At 40.6% G+C, this 19,400-nt stretch overlaps 1 protein-coding gene across 25 annotated transcripts in view; it reads left to right on the top strand.

The window, feature by feature from the left end:
• LOC140388349 (R3H domain-containing protein 1-like) overlaps positions 1-19,400 on the top strand; it is a 199,756-nt gene that overhangs the window by 126,890 nt on the left and 53,466 nt on the right. Inside the window, exons 23-24 of one of the 25 annotated variants that reach the window (XR_011934179.1) lie at positions 9,815-9,906; positions 13,712-13,843. The exons of 20 other annotated variants lie outside the window; for them this stretch is intronic. Coding sequence is in view for 2 of the 5 variants with exons in the window: in XM_072472528.1 (XP_072328629.1) it covers positions 10,912-10,955 (44 nt within the window). In the remaining 3 variants the exon portion in view is untranslated. Of the gene's footprint in view, positions 1-9,814; positions 9,907-10,911; positions 11,610-13,711; positions 13,867-19,400 lie in introns of those variants that run through there. 4 more of the 25 variants (XR_011934180.1, XR_011934181.1, XM_072472532.1 and 1 more) reach the window with 4 other exon arrangements.

The raw sequence follows: 19,400 nt of genomic DNA, 5'->3' as shown, positions 1-19,400 counted from the left end.
TTTAAATGTAGTGAAGATGTCATACTGCTATTACGTAGAGTCTTGGTGAGACCGTAACTGGAGTATTGTATGCAATTTTGGTCTCCTTATCAAAGGAAAGATATACTTGCCATTGAGGGAGAGCAGCAAAATTCACTAAATTAATCTTTCATTCTGTGTGGGTGACCTCTTCTACGTCGCAGACCAACAAAGCAGCATGGAAGGGATCATGTCGCTCTTGAAAGAGTTCGGAGCCTTCTCTGGCTACAAACTCCACCTGAGCAAAAGCAAAATCTTCCCAATGAACCCCGAAGGGAGAGGGGTAGGGCTGGAGGGAGTGCCATTTTATCAAGCCTGAAACAAATTCCGCTACCTGGGGATCCAAATCACTCATGACTGGATATGGATCCACAAATGGCATCTGGTTAGTCTGATGGAGGGAGTAAAAAAAAAAAAGACCTGCAGATGTGGGACATACTCCCACTCTCCCTGGCGGAGAGAGTGCAGATGATCAAGATTAACATACTTTTGTAAATCGTAATTGGTTTGTACAAATTTGTTTATTTTTATTTTTGTTGTGTCAAAGGAAAAACTCGAATAAAAACATTTTCAAAAAAGCAAAAATCATGAAATGAAATGAAAATCGCTTATTGTCACAAGTAGGCTTCAAATGAAGTTACTGTGAAAAGCCCCTAGTCGCCACATTCCGGCGCCTGTTCGGGGAAGCTGGTACGGGAATTGAATCGTGCTGTTGGTCTGCTTTAAAAGCCAGCCCTTTAGCCCTGTGCTAAACCAGCCCCAGTTCTGGGATGGAGGAATTGTACTACGAGGAAAGATTAAATAAACTGGGCCTTTGCCCTTTGGGGTTTCAGAGAATGAGAGGTGATCTCATTCAAACATACAAAATTCTTCCAGAACTCAGCAGGATAAATAAGACCATAAGACATTGGTGCAGAATTAGGCCATTCGGCCCATCGAGTCTGCTCCGCCATTCAATCATGGCTGATATTTTCTCATCCCCATTCCCCTGCCTTCTCCCCATAACCCCTGATCCCCTTATTAATCAAGAACCTATCTATCTGTCTTAAAGACACTCAGTGATTTGGCCTCCACAGCCAAAATGCAGGAAGGATGTTTCCCTGTCTGGCAGGGTCTAGAACAAGGGGACACAGTCTCAGAATCAGGGTAGGCCATTTATGACTGAGATGAGGAGGAATTTCTCCATTCATGGAGTAGTAAATCTTTGGAATTCTCTGCCCCGGGGGTTGTGGAGATATGGTTGTTGAGTATGTTCAAGACTGAGATTGGTAGATTTCTGCACATTAAAAACATGAAGGGATGGATATCATTTGACAGATGATAGTGTCAGAAACTGGTGTTGGATTAGAAGGTCGGCCATGATCTCATTGAATGGCGGAGCAGGCTTGAAGGAAAATGGCCGACTCGCATTCTTATTTCTTATGATTTTAAATTCTATAAGAATGATGAATATCTCTTAGATTTCTACTGGCCCCTAATAAAATTGCAAGAGGAGAGTAATTAACTAGAAACTACAATGCCTGTTGAAAATGTAGAATATTTCGGAATTCTTCTTTTCTTTATACGCTGTTGGTGTGTGTTTGAATGAATGTGATTTTTTTCAAATACGTAATACAATCAAGCAGAGTCATTGAAACATAGAATATAGGCCATTCGGCCTTTCGAGCCTGCACTACAATTCAATATGATCATGCAAATTCAGTATCTCAGTCCTGCTTTCTCTCCATACCCCTTGATCTCTTTCACCGCAAGGGCCACGACCAGCTCCCTCTTGAATATATCGAACAAACTGGCCCCAACAGCTTTCTGTGGTAGAGAATTCCACAAGTTCATAACTCTGAGAGAAGAGGTTCTTCCTCATCTCAGTCCTGAAATGCTTACCCTTATTCTTAGGCTGTGACCCCGAGTTCTGGACGTCCCCAACATCAGGAACCTTCTTCCCACATCTAGCCTGTCCAGTCCCATCAGGATTGTATATGTTTATATGAGATCCCCTCTCATTCTTCTAAACTCCAGTGAATACAAGCCCAGTCGATCCAGTCTTTCTTCATATGTCAGTCCTGCCATCCCAGAATTAGTCTGGTGAACCTTCGCTGGGTGCCCTCAATAATAAGAATGTCCTTCTTCAAACGTGGAGAGCAAAACTGCAACTTGGTCATGTAAGACAATGAGGCAGTCAGTGGGCTTTTGTGAAAGGGAAATCATGTTTGACAAATTTATTAAGAGTTCATGAGGATGTAATAGGTAGGGTGGATAAATGGGAAGCAATAGATATGTATTTGGATTTCCAGAAGGCATTCTATAAGGTGCCACATCAAAGATTACTGCACAGGATAAGAGCTCCGGTTGGGGGTGATATATTATTAAGGATGGGCATTGGCTCTGTAACGGGAAACAGAAAATCAGGATAAATGGATCATTTTCAGGTCAGCAAACAATAACTAGTAGAGTATCGCAGAGATCAGTGCTGATGCTTCGACTATTTACAATCTTTTTTTCATGATTCAGGTGAAGGGACAAATTATATTGTAAGACCGTATTATAGCCTGATTTACTGATGATGCAAAGATAGGTAGGAAAGCATGTTTTGAGAAGGATACAAAGAATCTGCAAAGGGATATGGCTAGGTTATGTGAATGGGCAGAAAGTTGGCAGATGAGGTATAATGTCGGGAAGTGTGAGGTTGTCCACTTTATTGTAGGAAGAATAGAAAAGCAGAAGATGAATTAAATGGAGAGAGACTGCAGAATGTTGCAGGACAGAGGGATCTGGGTGTCCTTGTCCATGAATCACAAAAGCTTAACATGCAGGTACATTGGGTAATTAGGAAAGCAAACAAAATGTTTTCCTTTATTGGCAGTAGGGTGGTATAAAAGTAGGGAAGTCTTGCTATAACTGTACAGGTCATTCGTGACAAGTGGAGTATTGTGTACAGTTTTGGTCGTCTGAACGAAGGATATATTTTGATTGGAAGCAGTTCAGAGAAGGTTGACTAGGCTAATTCCGGAGATGAAGGGGTTGAAATTGCGGGAAAGTTTGAGCAAGTCGGGCCTAAGCTCATTGGAGTTTAGAAGGACGAGGTGTGATCTTATTGAAATATATCAGGTTATAATGGGGCTTGACACGGATGGTGCCTGGAGCATGTCTCCTCTCGTGGGAGATTCTAGAATTAGGGACCATAGTTTTGATATATGGGATATCCTCCATTCAAGGCGATGAGAATTATTTTCTCTCAAGGTTGTTGGTCATTAGAATTCTCATCCACAGAGAGTAGTGCAGGCTGGATCCTTGCATATTCAAGGCTAAATTAGACAGATTTGTGATTGAGAAGGGAATTCAATGGGGGCGGCGCAGTGGTTAGCACTGCTGCCTCACGGCGTCGAGGTCCCAGGTTCGATCTCGGTCCTGGGTCACTGTCTGTGGAGTTTGCACATTCTCCCTATGTCTGCGTGGGTCTCACCCCCACAACACAAAGATGTGCAGGGTAGGTGGTTTGGCCATGCTAAATTGCCCCTTAATTGGCAAATAAAATAATTGGATACTCTTTAAAAACAAAAAACAAAAAAAATTTAAAAAGAGAAGGGTGTTCAAATTGATGGGCAACAGGCAGGAAAGTAATGTTGAGGCCGCACTCAGATCAACATGATTTTATTGAATGATGAAGCAGGCTCGATGGGCCAAATAGCCGCCGCCTCCAATTAACCTTACGTCTGTTCTCCACTGGAAAAGAAGTACAATTACAGGCTTTCTTGGACAGTTAAACTCCAAATGTAATGTATTCAAATTTCTAATGTTATTATTTTAAAAAAGGGCAAAGTATTACTTTCACATGGGAATTGAATTACTTCTATGTGCTTTGGTACAATCTTCTCCTCCCGTCCACCACCAACAGCCCTCCATCCTTGCTACATTTTCACCTTAAAATTGCACTTGATCTTTCTCCCAGTACACAGTTCTATGGAAGATCAGTTGAGATATATACATTTCATTATATTAATAAAGCTCATAATAAAGTTCACTTCTTCACCAACTAAATTTTAAAAATCTGCAACGATTTGAACAATCTGCAACATCTAACTCTTGCCAGTGATCATGCGAGGAATTGTGATACAAACATGTATCTCTAAAAATGTTTCCACACTATATATATAAGCAAAAATAATGTGGTTCAAAGATAATGTGGTTATCAGAATAGTCATTAATAGTTCAGCTTCGTTTCAAAATTACAGCAGTAACACAGTGGCTAGATTTGACATCACGTGCTGTAATCTAATCAGCATTGCAGGCGGTCATCTTTATGTTGGTAACTTTGTTTTTGAATGGCAGTGTTGAGGGTTACACTACATGAAGCCTCTTATAGATGAATAAACTTATCAGATGGTAGTTGTACGCTCCATATTTAAGATGTTTGTAAAAGTGCTTGCACCCTCCTTGTAATGCATGCATGCTGGGTTGAATCATCTCCATCAATGTGCCAATTGTTTATCATTACCAGATGCTGTCTTCTCTTACTCATACTGTGATAATTATGTATTATTACACTATAGTTCTTAATTTATATCATGAAATTGATTGCATTATCTCTCTCTGAATTGAATTCTCGGAGCTTTTATTGACTTATTTTTCTGATGATCTTTATCTGAGCCTCTGACCTTTTTGTGGTTAGATCCTCAATCTATCTTCGTCTCAAACTTTCCTCTAATTTAAGTGCTCAGGCATATCTTTTTTCTCTGAATATCAAAGCAATCCAAAAAGATTTTACCTATTTCACAAACTCAGACAAAATAGAAGAAAACACATTAACAGATTTGACCTAGCTTTTGCAGTTAAATTGTTAAGACACTTTTTGAACTTTGATGTGCTGTTAAATTCGGCAGTAATACAAGGTTTCTGCTGTTGCTGTTAAAGTTGCACTTTGAACCCTTTGTTCAAAGCTTGCCAAAGACCTATTTCGCTCTCTTTGGCCTACCTGGCAGATGTGAAGCCATTTGATTTTCATCTTCCATTCATAAACGGTTAGAAACAGAGTGCAGTCAATCCATTTGGCTCTTTAATGGCACTGGTCTGCACTTTTTAAAGCACAGAATCTTGCATCCTTTAAGAATTTCTGGCCTCAAACAAAATGGATTTTTAATCCTGTCCTATTTTGGTGTCACTCCTGTTTGTCCTACTGTTCTTGGATGTACAAAATATTTTCTTGCAGGGGCTGCAGTCAAAACTTTCAAGTATCTTCATTCACACTTCAGTTCATTGAGAAACATTTTTGATGTTTTAGAAAGAATAGTTCATCATTAATAGTTTGCCAAACTGTGAATAAAGCATAACATGATTGGTTCTGGGAACATCACACACTTGGCATGCGGTAAGCAAAGTTGGGATGAGATTGGACATGATGCCAAGCGCAGTCTTTTACTCTTGTGTCGCCTAAAGCCAAATGACCTCCACCACTGAACCAGTGTATTTTCCCACAACCAAAAAGGTGTGTTCTCTTTTGCTTCAACTGCACCTTTTATTGAGTAATCTAGTGACGTTCCAGTTTTTCTGAAAATTAGTTTATACTAGGTGGTCGTTGTGGTCAAAAAATTTGTGTTGTCCTGGCCAACTAATAATCCATTCTGGACATCAATGGAACACTCATCCCCAGTTGGACTCACATATTATAAGAATACAACAATTCTGTCACAGGCCTTCAGTACTGAATGACCCTCTGTTAGATCCTGTGGCAACCATTCTTGGCCAACCATATTTTCTCTTTATAGGCATTTCGAAGAACATTATAAAGCATGCAGAACTTAAACCAACAAACCAAAGGCAAGCAGAGCTCAGACTAGAAATTGTGTCCTGCTTCTGCACTGATAATATCTATAACAATCTTTGCAAGAAGTCTTGAATGCTGAACCAGACACACTTTCTCCCAACTTAACTATGGAAACTTTCTTTTTGGGGGATCAGAAGATCACAGGAAATAGGACCAGTAGTAGGCCATTGAGCCCACAAGCTTTTGCTGGGATTGTCTGTGCTCCCAAAATTGACCTCAGTTCTGGTTTGGAAGCTCAATCCTGGGTTGGGAGCCCAGAAGTGGCTGTGGCAAATGTTGCTGGCAATGTTCCAGAGGCGGCCAATTACGAAGCTGCCTCCAACAGGCCCAAAAGATGGAGGGACCTTCTGAATAATTATAAGTGTGGCCACAGTTGCAAGCCATCAGGTTTGGAGGGGTGGAAGTTGGTCCTGTCTGAGTCACCAATTGGACCCCATGTTGGGACTTAAATGAGCTGCAGGGCGGGTAGATAGTGCCGGTCTGACCCCATCCTCACCAAGATCACTCTTGAGGCAGAATTCTGTCAAGGAGTCATCCTGATGTGGAACTCCCTGGTTTTCCTCTTGGTCTCACCTCCGACTCTATTAATATGGGACCAGGAAAATTCAGGCCATTGTCTCTTCACTGTTTAAAACCATGGCGTATGTCTAAATTTTTTCCATGTCTGTTGACTTTAATTTCCTCTGTGCCTATTTTGGCTATTGATCCTGATCAGAGCCCTTAATCTGTTTTCCCTTTTGGCCTTTTCACTGTCCGGACCCTTCAAACATGGCTCCTTGCCCTGCCTCCAAGAACATCCTCAAAAACAAATCAAATCCCGTGCTTCCTTTCTCCACCGCAAGCTATTTATAGCCCTCTCTCCCTTGTCCTATTCCACATCTCCACCTGCCAAAGCAAAGAGCTTCTGAACATGGACCATCTGCCTCTATTAGCTCCCCTCATGCCCTCAACAAGCTTACCTTGTTTATGATATTCACCTCCCAGATCTCTTGATTTTATTCCCACAATTTGCATGCCGTAACATCAAAACTGCCTTCGTGAAGGTCACAAATGACATCCTCTGTGACCGCAACTATGATAGAACATAGAATTTACAGTGCAGAAGGAGGCCATTTGGCCCATCGAGTCTGCATCGGCCTTTGGAAAGAGCACACTACTTACGCCCCACACCTCCACCCAATCCCCATAATCCAGTAACCCCACTTAACCTGCACATCTTTGGATACTAAGGGCAATTTAGCATGGCCAATCCACGTAACATGCACATCTTTAAAATGTGGGAGGAAACCAGAGCACCTGGTGGAAACCCACGCAGACATGGGAAGAACTTGCAGACTCCGCACAGACGGTGATCCAATCCGGGAATCGAACCTGGGGCCTTGCTGATGTGAAGCAACAGTGCTAACCACTGTGCTACCATGATGCATTATTCCTCTGCATGTCTCTCTTCCTCTCTGCAGCTTTTGACAATCCTCCCCCAAGTTTTTCCTTTGTCCAGCTAAATGGCAGTGTTCACTGCGATGCCATTCTTAACCAATCAAATCAGAATCCGAAAATTACCTGCAATTACTATTCTTGTCCCCTCAACATCACCTCCCTATGTTGATCTTCAGTGACATCACCCAAAGACTTGAACTCTAGCTGTGTATGTGTGTGTGTTGCCAACACCCAACTCAATCTCACCATCACCTCTTCTTGCCAATTCCCTCACTGCTTCTGTGTTGTCAGAATGTTTGCCTGATATTCATTTCTACAATTTTCTCCAATTAAATATTCCTCCATTGTCTTTGGTCCCCAATTCGAGAAACTTGATATCATCCAGCCCGCTTGATTGCTATCCCTTCCACAGACATTCAATCCCTTCCCCCACCAACGGACAGTGGCAACCGTGTACACCAGCTACAAGATGTACTGCAGTAACTCACCAAGGTTCCTTAACAGCACCTTCCAAACCCATGGCCACTATCATCTCGAAGGAAAAGAGCAGCAGATACCTGGGAACACCACCACCTCGAGGTTTCCCTTCAAGTCGCTCACCATCCTGACTTGGAAATATATCATCGTTTGTTCACTGTTGCTGGTCAAAATCCTGGAATTCCCTCCCTAGGTGTACCTATACCTCGGGGACTGAACGGTTCAAGAAAACAGCTCATCATCACCACCTGCTCAAGGTCAACTAAGGATGGGCAATAAATGCTGGCCTAGCTGGTGACACCCACAAATGCATTAAAGACAAACTACAAACTTCTTTCGCCACCAATTCCATCCCTTCCCTGGTTACTGCCTCAGGCTAAAATAAACTTGTTTGCAGCTTCAACATTCTCTTTGACCTTGATCTGAGCTTGTAACCCCATATCCTCTCCACCTAATTGTACCTCTGTAATATTTCCCATTCCCACCTCTCAACTTTTCTCGTTTTGAAATCTGCATCAATGCTTTTATTACCTCCAGTGCTCTCGTTGCCCTCCCCTATTCCGTGCTCCATAAACTTAAACTCATCCTAAACTTTATTTGCATGCTTACCCAAATAACATACAGTTTCACCTTAAATCCTGTACTTATTAACTGACATTTGCTACCCGTGCATCAGTGTCTCAATTTAAAAATTCTCATTGTTGCATTCAAATCCCTCTTTGGCCTTCCTCCATCCATACAAACCTGGCACAACTCCCCATTCCGTCAACTGTGGCCTCTTGCGCACCCCCATTCTCTTTGCCCTACCATTGGAAACTATGCATTAAAAAACCTGTCTAGGTCCTAGGTTCTCAAATTCCTTTACAAAACCGCTCTGTTTCTGCATCTTTCATCTTTTGCAAGATCCTTCAAATTTACTTCTTTAGCCTAGCCCTCTTGTGCCAGTATCTTTTTCATGTCTGATTATGTTCCTGTAAAGTACCTTTGGAGTATCATCCTATGTTAAAGGATAAATTACAAGTTATTGTTCTACATAGAATAAAATCTCGACAGTGCAGAAGGAGGCCATTTGACCTTCCGAAAGAGCACCAGACTGAGACACATACCCCACCCTGTCCCATAACCCCATATTGGGGCAATTTAGCATGTCCACTCTACCTAACCTGCACATCTTCGGACTGTGGGAGAAAACCGGAACACTCGGAGGAAAACGACGCAGACACGGGAAGAGCGTGCAGACTCCACACAATCAGTCACCCGAAGTCTGAATCGAACCCTGGTCCTGGCGCAGTGAGGCCACAGTGCTAACCACTGTGCCACCCCTTTTCCATCAACAGCTGCCGTTGGCCATAATCAAGGCATTGGATACTTGCCAAAACATGTCAAAAGCTGTTATTCCATTATTTTCAATTGTCCCATTTAACCAGTGATAGAACATCTGCGCCAGACATGAGAACAAAACCCAAAATGGAACTACCAATGTTGAAGTATCTAGCCTCTCCCAGTCAGACGTTTCTTAGTATATGCACCATTGCCAAATGAAAAACCAGGCAACACTGTTTGACATCAGAAATTCTCCAGCTCCAGTGGGCGCCACAGGCACTTCATCAATCTCTTTAGATGTACTACTTAAACCAAAGGTGAAACACAATTGATCCTGCCAAGGAGGAAGCACTGATCAGCAATCCTGAATTGCCTAATTTCAGCCAGACCAACTAAAGATTAACAGAGTGCCATGCACAAAGGATTTGATCCTGTGAGCAATTTCATTCACATTGCAGCCAGTTTATTGAACACCCGTGCCCATTTCCACAAGGAGGCAGACTTAACCTCCACAACCAGGTAATGTATAAGGAACCACTTAAACTTCTCACATCAGCTCAGATTGATTGGTTGAACAAGAGCTTGTTGGAAGTGAAGGAGAAAAAAATAAGCATGGCGTCGGTTGCATTCAATACAGGTGAAACAACCAGGTCCTGTGGCTCTATTACAGTGGGAGTAGGAGACCAACTGCAGCATTGCCTTACTGCAACATCGTGACAACATTTTTTGTGTGCATGCTAGGCAGGTGATTTTCCACAGAACCACTCGAGCTAGGCTTTACTCCCATGGTCTCTGGAGGATGCAGATCATTCAAAGAATGAAAACCCTACAAGGTAGGAAATGAATTAAAATCTGGTGTATGTGTAATTGTTTAGCGAAGTGTCTGTGCTCTATTTTGCAAATAGACTCAGCCAAAAAAGAGTTTACAACTGACAAATTCAGTGAATTAAGCAGAAAAGAATGGAACTATTTAAATTGCTATTTATATATTCTATATACTTTTTAAAAAATCTTTCATCCATTGATTCTCTTCTTTCACTTTCTTGGACAGGTTGACCACTGAAATGTGCTTTCTGGGCACCAATTACATAGAATGTCCAGCACAAAAGCAGGTCATTCAGTCCACCCGGTTCCTGCTGGTTTTTATGACATCAAAAAAGCTGCTTACAGCCCTCTTGTCAGCTTCTCCGTTTCCCCCCACCCCCCTGTGTGTGTGTGTGATATATATATATAGCTTCACCTTGAGTGCATCTATGCTATTTGCTCCAACTTCTTGAGAGTTCCACATTCTGACTATTTTGGTTAAAGGAAGTTTCTCTTGATTGCTGTATTGGATTTATAAATTACTGTCTTACAAATTATAAGCCCTAGTTTTGCTCTGCCATATGATTGGAAATATCTTCTCTATTTCTAACCTATCAAAAACCCTTTTGTAATTTTAAAAACCTCTCAGTATCCTCTTTCCTGATGGGTAAAACATCTTGATTCTGATATACTTATAATACATCATTCCAGTGACCATTCTTCACCTGTGACTCAGCCAGTAAAGTTTGTCAGGCTGCTCAATTCGAAGGTGTCACCAAAAGCACTTCTGCTCGGGATAGCTGGGCATTGCTCAAGATTTGATTATTTTCCCTATGTTACCCAAAAGGTGCCATTGATAGCTGTAACACTTCATCCACCAAGGTTCCCTTCGAGCATGATCCAATCCCAGACTATTCATTCCCTATTGACATTGTAATATTTAGTGTAATCATGGTTGTTAAGATGTAAGCATAGTCTAAACCACTCCAAAGTTGTAGAAATAGTGAGGTAATATTTGTTCATTCTTTACACAGATAATTGTTTCTATTTTGGGATGCCTTGCAACGTACAGCTGTAATCATCTGATGAATTACATTATTACAATTGTCAACAACAAAAGTCACTATGGCTACAGATTTCTACAAATATTTACGTAATTAAACCCTCAGTAGTTCTTCATGACTAATATGCTGCTCAGCATGTTTTTTGGGACTGCTGGTACCTGCAGTTGCCCCCAGGATTCATACTGATACTTGTCAATTGTCTTGAGACCATCTGGGTGGCTATCTTCCTGGTAGGATGGTAAGCAGGATATCTTTGAAGCCTATTTTGTGTCAAGGTGATGGCTACCGTTGGAAGTTTAAAATCAACTTGTCGCCAAATCCGAAGACAAACCCTCAGGACTGAAGTCTTTCCCATTTGCTTTTATTTAATCTTGAAAGCTAATGCCCTATGGAAAAAGATTGTGCATTTCTCAATAAGCCAGAGAGAAATTGTTTAAAATGTTCATTTTCAGTAGCTTAGATTGGAATCGGTGTCCTGATCCAAAAAAGCTGAAGCTATTTCCAGTTGTGTACCACTAATTTGCCAATTATGTTGTGGGGAATTGTTACTGTTATCAGAGAATAAAAGAATGTTATTTCTTCTGTGCTGTTAGCCATAGTGTGCCAAAGGTTCGTCTTTTCATTGATCTCCAAAACACTGCCATCATTAAAATTAAACTGAACCCCTAGTTGTGCTTCTCTCTTGCCCTTTGTGTTTCATAAAATACTTGAATTCTAGCTTGATAAAAAGTAATGGAATCATGTACCAAGTCACAAAAATTCAGAAGATAATACACCTGGGAGCACTATTCATCTCTTGTGGAGGCTAATGCTGCTTCTTGGCTGAATTGAATGTAACAGCTTGAAATTGTATCACTCACTAGAGGCCAGGTCTCCTTTGTGAAAAGCTTTTAGCTTTTGCCATATTTGCTTGTAGTTTACAAGGGAATGTCAGTTAAAATGGTGATTTAATTTTGCAGTACAGAGTATATAATATTGCACTTCAGTGTCAGTCAGAAACTGATTCAGCAAACAGTTTCTATAATGTAACAGTTAGTAGATATAAAACCTCTGCAAAAATATTATTTATGATGTGTGTCATACAAACAAACAAATTAGGAACAGGCCAGGGAATATTTTTTCAGATCCAAGAACCCCCCCCACATTCCTGTAACCCCATGTAACCTGCACACCTTTGGACACTAAGGGGCAATTTAGCAAAGCCATTCCACCTTACCAACTTTGGACTATGGGAGGAAACCGGAGCACCCGGAGGAAACGTACAAACTCCAGACAGTCACCCAAGGCTGGAATTGAACCCTGGTCCGAGTTTTAGATTAAAACTTAATGAAGCAAGCTGCACTGTCAGCAACGCTCCAAAGTAGAAATATATTCAGTTGAAATGCCCCATAATAACTGTTACAAAATGAGGTTGTTGTCTGTTTCCTCCTGTCTTAATTCCTCATTATTTCAAAGTTGTCTGCTTTTAGGACTGTTGGCTATATAGATTTTGGGGAGTGGCAATTTTGTGTGGCGGTCATCTGAAGTGACAACATGATGTCATTGAGTGCAACCTATAATTACATATACCTCAGTTTCATCAAAGGAGTTTGGTATGCATTCCCAGGCTCCATTGAAGAAACTGGTGTTTTCCTTTGGGAAATATTTGAATGAAAGCACAGCAGAACAAAATTGTGAAGCAAATTTATTTTCCCCTACCCTTAATCCATAATTAACATTACATTAAGTGATAGACCCCTGATGAAAGATATTTTGTGTTTTAAATTGAAATGACAAGTTCCAGTTAATTCTAAATTAACTAAAATTTGCAGATTATTTTCTAGTCAATAATCTGATGTTTTAACTCTCCAGTCTACACTTATCAGCAGAAATGGAAACCACTATTTCCGACTCGGCTGCATCCATGGCCAGCATCACCATCAAAATCACAACAGGGCCATATAATTGTGCAATCCAGCATGGTGCCTTCATCGACATCACCGAAAATACCTATAACAATCCTTTTGTATTCGTAATCCATCTAATCATTTTTAATGCTAAAGAAATGGAAATACATTTTTAATTGGTGATTTACATTGAAAAAATAATTTCTAACAAATGGTACATAATGAGCAAAACTGATGCAGGAGGTGGTGATGAAAACCGAGCATCAGCTACAGGAAGAAAAGTGTGTAAAATTGTGCACATAGATGCACAGCACTGCTGCAAAAAATATATTCTGATCATCGTTGGTTGCTACTACAGGCACAACAGTTCAAATCTGCTTATCCAAATACTAAGATGTCTGAGAAGTTGACATTTTTGTGCTGCTGCCCATTAATTTTAATTCTTATCAAGCGAGTAAAATAACGGAGCAGCTTGCAAGGCTAGTGCTGCATTGTCGTGGTGGCACACCAGAGTAGCTATCGGCTTCATGTGCCAGTCTTTTCCCATGCTCTTGAGTGGTCCACGCAATCCTTGACTCGAACTGAACCGGCTCAGCCCAATCTGCCTGACCTGACCCAGTCCAAACCACCCGTCCCAAAAACCAGCAAGATCCAACATCTGGCATGGCCTCTGCCTCGATGTTGCCAGGTTTGCAACACTGTACCTGTATTTGAAAGTAGTGAATATTGGATTCCTTGGGTGCTGTTCAATGCACCTGTTAAAACGTGGGAAGGCTATTGTTACATGGAGATTAGAAAGTGTCCCCTTTTAGACTTAAATCATTAATACAAATTTTGCCTTTGTTGAATTTCTTTGAACTTTTGAATATTTCTGTTTTAAACAGCGCTGATGGCATTTGACTGGGATGAGTTTTGAACATGAACGTAAAAAGAAGCTAAAGGAAATCCAGTTTCTTTTCAGGAGTGCTCACATTAAGACTTATTGCCTTTTATATTTTAAAATCTGTCTTCTGTTATTAAAGAATGATGACTGGTGCACGATAATGCAGTCTGTTACCTATTTTATTCTTTCTGAAACCTAATTATAGGATGGAGGCTAATATAAATAAAAACATTTATTTCGAGAGCAGAGGGTTAAACAATCTAATTTCTTTCCTCTGTGGTCTCAGATTGCCTCCAATGACTTAATTTATAAAATTGAAGTATTAGGAAATGCAATCACTTGAACTAGGTGTAGGTTGTTTTGATTTCAACACATTTTCTCTTGGAAATGCAATAGATTAAATATAGTTTTGCTAATGTTCAAACAAGCTGAACACCATTTGATTTAATTTGAAACATACTGTGGCCAAGTGGTTATGTTACCAAACTCCTGTTTTACTGCATATGAATCCTAAATCTTGACCTGATGACTATAGTTCAAATCTGAGCATTTCAATTCAAATAATTAAATAAATCTGGAAATAAAGCAAAATGTTATCAGTAATGGTCACCATGAAACTATAGACTGCCATAAAACTTACCAATCTCACTGATGTCCTTTTAGAAAAGGAAATCGGTTGCGCTTATCCATTCAAGTCTATAAGTGACTCCGGGGCCACAGGAGAGGTTGACACAATTGCCTTATGAAATTAAATGAATGAATGAAATGAAATGAAAATCGCTTATTGTCACAAGTAGGCTTCAATGAAGTGAATGTGAAAAGCATCTAGTCGCCACATTCCGGCGCCTGTTTGGGAAGGCTGGTACAGGAATTGAACCGTGTTGCTGGCCTGCCTTGCTCTGCTTTAAAAACCAGTGATTTAGCCCAGTGTGCTAAACCAGCACCAGAATAATAATATTTTATTGTCACAAGTATGAAGTTACTGTGATGGACTACCTCGCCACTCAATGTATTCACCATCTTCTTGAGGGCAATCTGGGAATGGATAATAAATATCCTTGCTGATGATGCTCATATCCTATAATGAATTAAAAAACCTGATTTTGGAACACTGAAAAATTCTGAATTATATGTCATTTGCATTGCAAGACCTATTCCTTTCGATCTATTTTGCATTTCAGTGAAAGCCCCCACTGCATTTCCTGAGTTAAAGAAATAAATATCTGGGGAAAATCTTTGCTCAGTTTCTGATATTTCAACAAAACATTTTTTAAATGTGGCAGATAACTTATTTCTGTGAAGCTTAGCACAACCTGGTTCACTTGTATATTGCTATCCTAATTGCATTCTTTTCATGGAATGTAAATCTCCATACAATATGAAACAGTAGAAGATGGCAGATTCCACCATGTTAGGTTCTGCCGAAAGGTCAGTGAAGAATTAAGTGTCATAGAGTTAATATCAGTGACTTTGGGCTGGAGTTCGCTATTGAATAAGCAGGGGTTAAGCTGGAGAAGGGATCACACGGCTAGAGATGAGGACATGTTGAAGGATGGAGGTACAGAATAAGGCTATTTAACCCCTCAAGCTTGTTCGACCATTGCGAGGATTAACGGTGTACTGAAAAAAGCCTTTACTAATGTGACCAGGAAGAAGATTTAGGAATGGGTGGATTGGGGATCAAGGGGCAGGAAGTGGATTTTATAGACGAGTTCAACTTTGTGAGAGAGGGGAAAATGGGAGAGACGATACAAAGTGACATGGTTTAGGATAAATTATGGATTTTGCAAGGATATATATTTATAAAAATAGACCATACAGCCCACAAAATGTTTATCCTCCAAACGAGTTTCCTCTCCCTCTTTTTCATATAATCCCATCAACATATTCTTCTATTCCTTTCTCCTTTGTGTCAATCTACATGCCCTTTTCATGCATCTATGCTTCTCGCTCAACAACTATTTGGCTAGCCAAACAACACATACTGCTCAAACTTGCAAGTTGAATGCGGGGGAAAGCGAAGGAGGCCCACACAAAAGTCTTGCCACTTCGGCACCTTTTCTGTTTCTGTCTGACCTGGAGAATACTCTTAAGACAAGAGTGTTTGCTGGTTATCACATTCACTCTCTCCCAACTGACCAGTTATTCAAATATGGTTATGGCTAGTGGTTCCAGGTGGAACTTGATTAGATTATGGCTGGGTGAATTCCTCTTCCACTTCGTCTGAAGTGATTACATCTATTGCTTTCTCCCCACCCAGTCTGGATGTCCTGCGAATGGCTCAGGAGATGTGGTTCATTCACATTATTCTCAGATGATTATCTTTGAGCTGCTGTAAATAGGTTGGCTCAGCTTAATGACTTTGGAATTTGTCCTATACAAAATGTTGCCTTTGTCCTTTTTAAAGTTCAGTCTGTGTTTTTTGGCCAGTGAATGCGTAAAGGCTGGGATTTTCCATACCCGCCGTGGCGGAACCCATGCTGGGGATGCAACCGGCACGTCAATATCCATTGATGTCTGATGAGACCAGATGATTTTGATGGTGGGTGGCCGGAAAATCCCACCGAAAGTATTTTTTGATGTAAAGCATGACTTTGCAACAATAATGTCTCAGCTTTTTTATTCCATACCTCGAGAATATAACAATATTCTTTTTTATTGAATTGCATTGCCACTCTCAGTGATTTGTGTATCTTATTTATAAATCAAATAGAATTTGATTTATTCAGTCACGATAAATCTGTGGCATTACATGACATAACACCTCTGTTATAAAATCAGAGATCCACAAATAGTAGATTAAAACTGTTGCATTTGGTGGACATTTCTTCCAGTTGTAATATTTATCTCCTGTCTCCTATCTTTGTCTCATTCTTCCCATATGACTGTCTCTCAATAAATATCTTTCAACTGATTTGGAGATTTATTAATTAGATTCACACATTTTGGATGGATTTCTTTATTGTCACATGTACCAAGGTACAGTGAAAAGTATTTTTCTGCGAGCAGCTCGAACAGATCATTTAGTACATGAAAAGAAAATACATAATAGGGCACCACAAGGTACACAATGTAAATGCATAAACACCGGCATCGGGTGAAGCATATAGGAGTGTAGTATTAATCAAGTCAGTCCTTAATAGGGTCATTTAGGAGTCTGGTAACCGTGGGGAAGAAGCTGTTTTTGAATCTGTTTGTGTGTGTTCTCAGACTTTTGTATCTCCTGCCTGTTGGAAAAAGTTGGAACAGTGAGTAAGCCGGGTGGGAGGGTCTTTGATTATGCTGCCCGCTTTCCCCAGGCAGCGGAAGGTATAGATGGAGTCAATGGATGGGAGGCAGGTTTGTGTGATGGACTGGGCTGTGTTCACAACTCTCTGAAGTTCCTTGCGGTTTTGGGCCCAGCAGTTGCCACATCAGGCTGTGATGCAGCCAGATAGGATGCTTTCTATGGTGCATCTGTAAAAGTTTGTAAGAGCCAGGGTAGACATGCCAAATTTCCTTAGTTTCCTGAGGAAGTAAAGGTACTGTTGTGTGTAGCGTCGACGTGGGCGGACCAGGACATATTTTTGGTGATGTGCACACTAGGAATTTGAAGCTGTCAACCATCTCCACGTCTTCCCCGGTGATTGAGACAGGGGCGTGTACAGTACTTTACTTCCTGAAGTCAATGACCAGCTCTATAGTTTTGCTGGCATAGGGATAGATTATTGTCTTTACACCACTCCACTAGGTTAGGTTCTCTATCTCCCCCCTGTATTGTGACTTGTCGTTGTTCGAGATCCGACCCACTAGGGACGTGTCGTCAGCAATCTTGTAGATGGAATTGGAACCAAATTCTGCCAGGCAGTCGTGTGTGTATACGGAGTATAGTAGGGGGCTAAGTACGCAGCCTGGATAACAGGTGTGCAGGAGGCGAACCAATGATTAGCTAATCAATATTACTAATTTCTTTCCTCCACTACTTTTTCAAATTATTGAAATTTCTCATGTCCAAATAACTTTTATGCTCCATAGAAAAATGAAATATTGCATATTTCACTGTTGAATTGAATTGTTAAAACCTACTTTTGATGCATATTGATTTTGTTATGATAAATAACAATATATAACGATAAATAACATTTTTCTCAGTGGAGAAAGCCATTATCCTCTTAATTTTGGTCTTAAGCATATTTGAGACTCTTCTTCGCTCAAGTAAGCCCGTCATTAACTTTGCATCCCCAAAAACAGTCAGAACCGAGGAACTTTGTAAATTAACCTCTTCTTTGCTTTCAAACCCCATGTTATGAAAGCCCAACCAACCCCATCCCGATTTCTAAATTCTATACAATAATTTCCTGCCTACAATAAAAAGACATGGTGGTGAAGGAACATAAATAACTTATTTACAATTATGAGATTCTGAATTATAAAATTCTGCATTCAGAACAATGGGTGAGGGAAAAAACATGCCATACAATTAAAATAGATTTAACTAATTCAATCACTGCATATCGGTGGCTGTGACAATGTATTGCTAATTGCATGACAGTAAAATCATGATATTGCTGCTTACCCCCCAAACACACCATGAGAACACCATAAAACGTCCACTGTAGATTTATTTTAGAATTATATTTGTACGTTCAGACATCCCATTTACCCCAAAAATGCAAAATAATGTTAAAAATGCTGAATACTTATGAGTTGAGTACATTACAATCTGCAGAACCCGTTGACCAAACAGTAATTGACTTCTGATCTGAACCTTGACCTTTGAAAATCTACTTTTCTGTAAAAATTGAAAATTAGTCTGACCTGTAGTAATTCACCAAAGCATTGATTTCAAGGTCAGTTGATAAAGCACCACATTCTTTGATGAAGCACCGCATAATAGACTTGTTAGCAAAATTGAAGCCAAGAGGACTTAATCAGGCAGTGACTGTGTGGAGATGGAATGGGCTAAGACAAAAAGCAGAACATAGAACATACAGTGCAGAATGAGGCCCATCGAGTCTGCACCACTTAAGCCGTCACTTCCACCCTATCCCCGTAACCCAATAATCCCTCCTAAACATTTTGGTCACTAAGGGCAATTTATCATGGCCAGTCCACCTAACCTGCACGTCTTTGGACTGTGGGAGAAAACCGGAGCACCCGGAGGAATCCCACGCAGACACTGGGAGAACGTGCAGACTCCACACCGACAGTGACACAGCGGGGAATCGAACCTGGGACCCTGGCGCTGTGAAGTCACAGTGCTAGCCACTTGTGCTCCCGTGCTGCCTGGAACATAGTTATAAACTGTTGTTTCTCAGGCTGGAAGGAAATGTGCAGTGGTGTCCCTAGGTGTCCGTATCAAGAGTACTATTGATGCATATTGATGACCTAGGCTTCACAGGGCATCATTCAAATGACTTGAAATTTGGAAGTATAAAATTGAGCGAGGAGGATTGTACTAGACTTCAGGAAGGTATGGGTAAAATCTGAAGACACATGGCAGATGTAATTTAATGCAGAGAAGTGTGAGGTGATGCATTTTGTTAGGAAGAATGAGGAGAGGCAATGTAAATTAAATGGTACAATTTTTAGAGGAGTGCAGGACCAAGATCTTGGGATGGACAGACCCAAATATTTGGAGGTGGCAGGGCAAGTTGATATGTTTGTTTAAAAAGCATATGGGATCTTTGGCTTTACAAACTGACGAGCAC

The sequence above is a fragment of the Scyliorhinus torazame genome, chromosome 2 (assembly GCF_047496885.1).
Source record: "Scyliorhinus torazame isolate Kashiwa2021f chromosome 2, sScyTor2.1, whole genome shotgun sequence".
NCBI lineage: Eukaryota > Metazoa > Chordata > Chondrichthyes > Carcharhiniformes > Scyliorhinidae > Scyliorhinus > Scyliorhinus torazame.
This window is presented reverse-complemented; position numbering and strand designations above follow the sequence as displayed.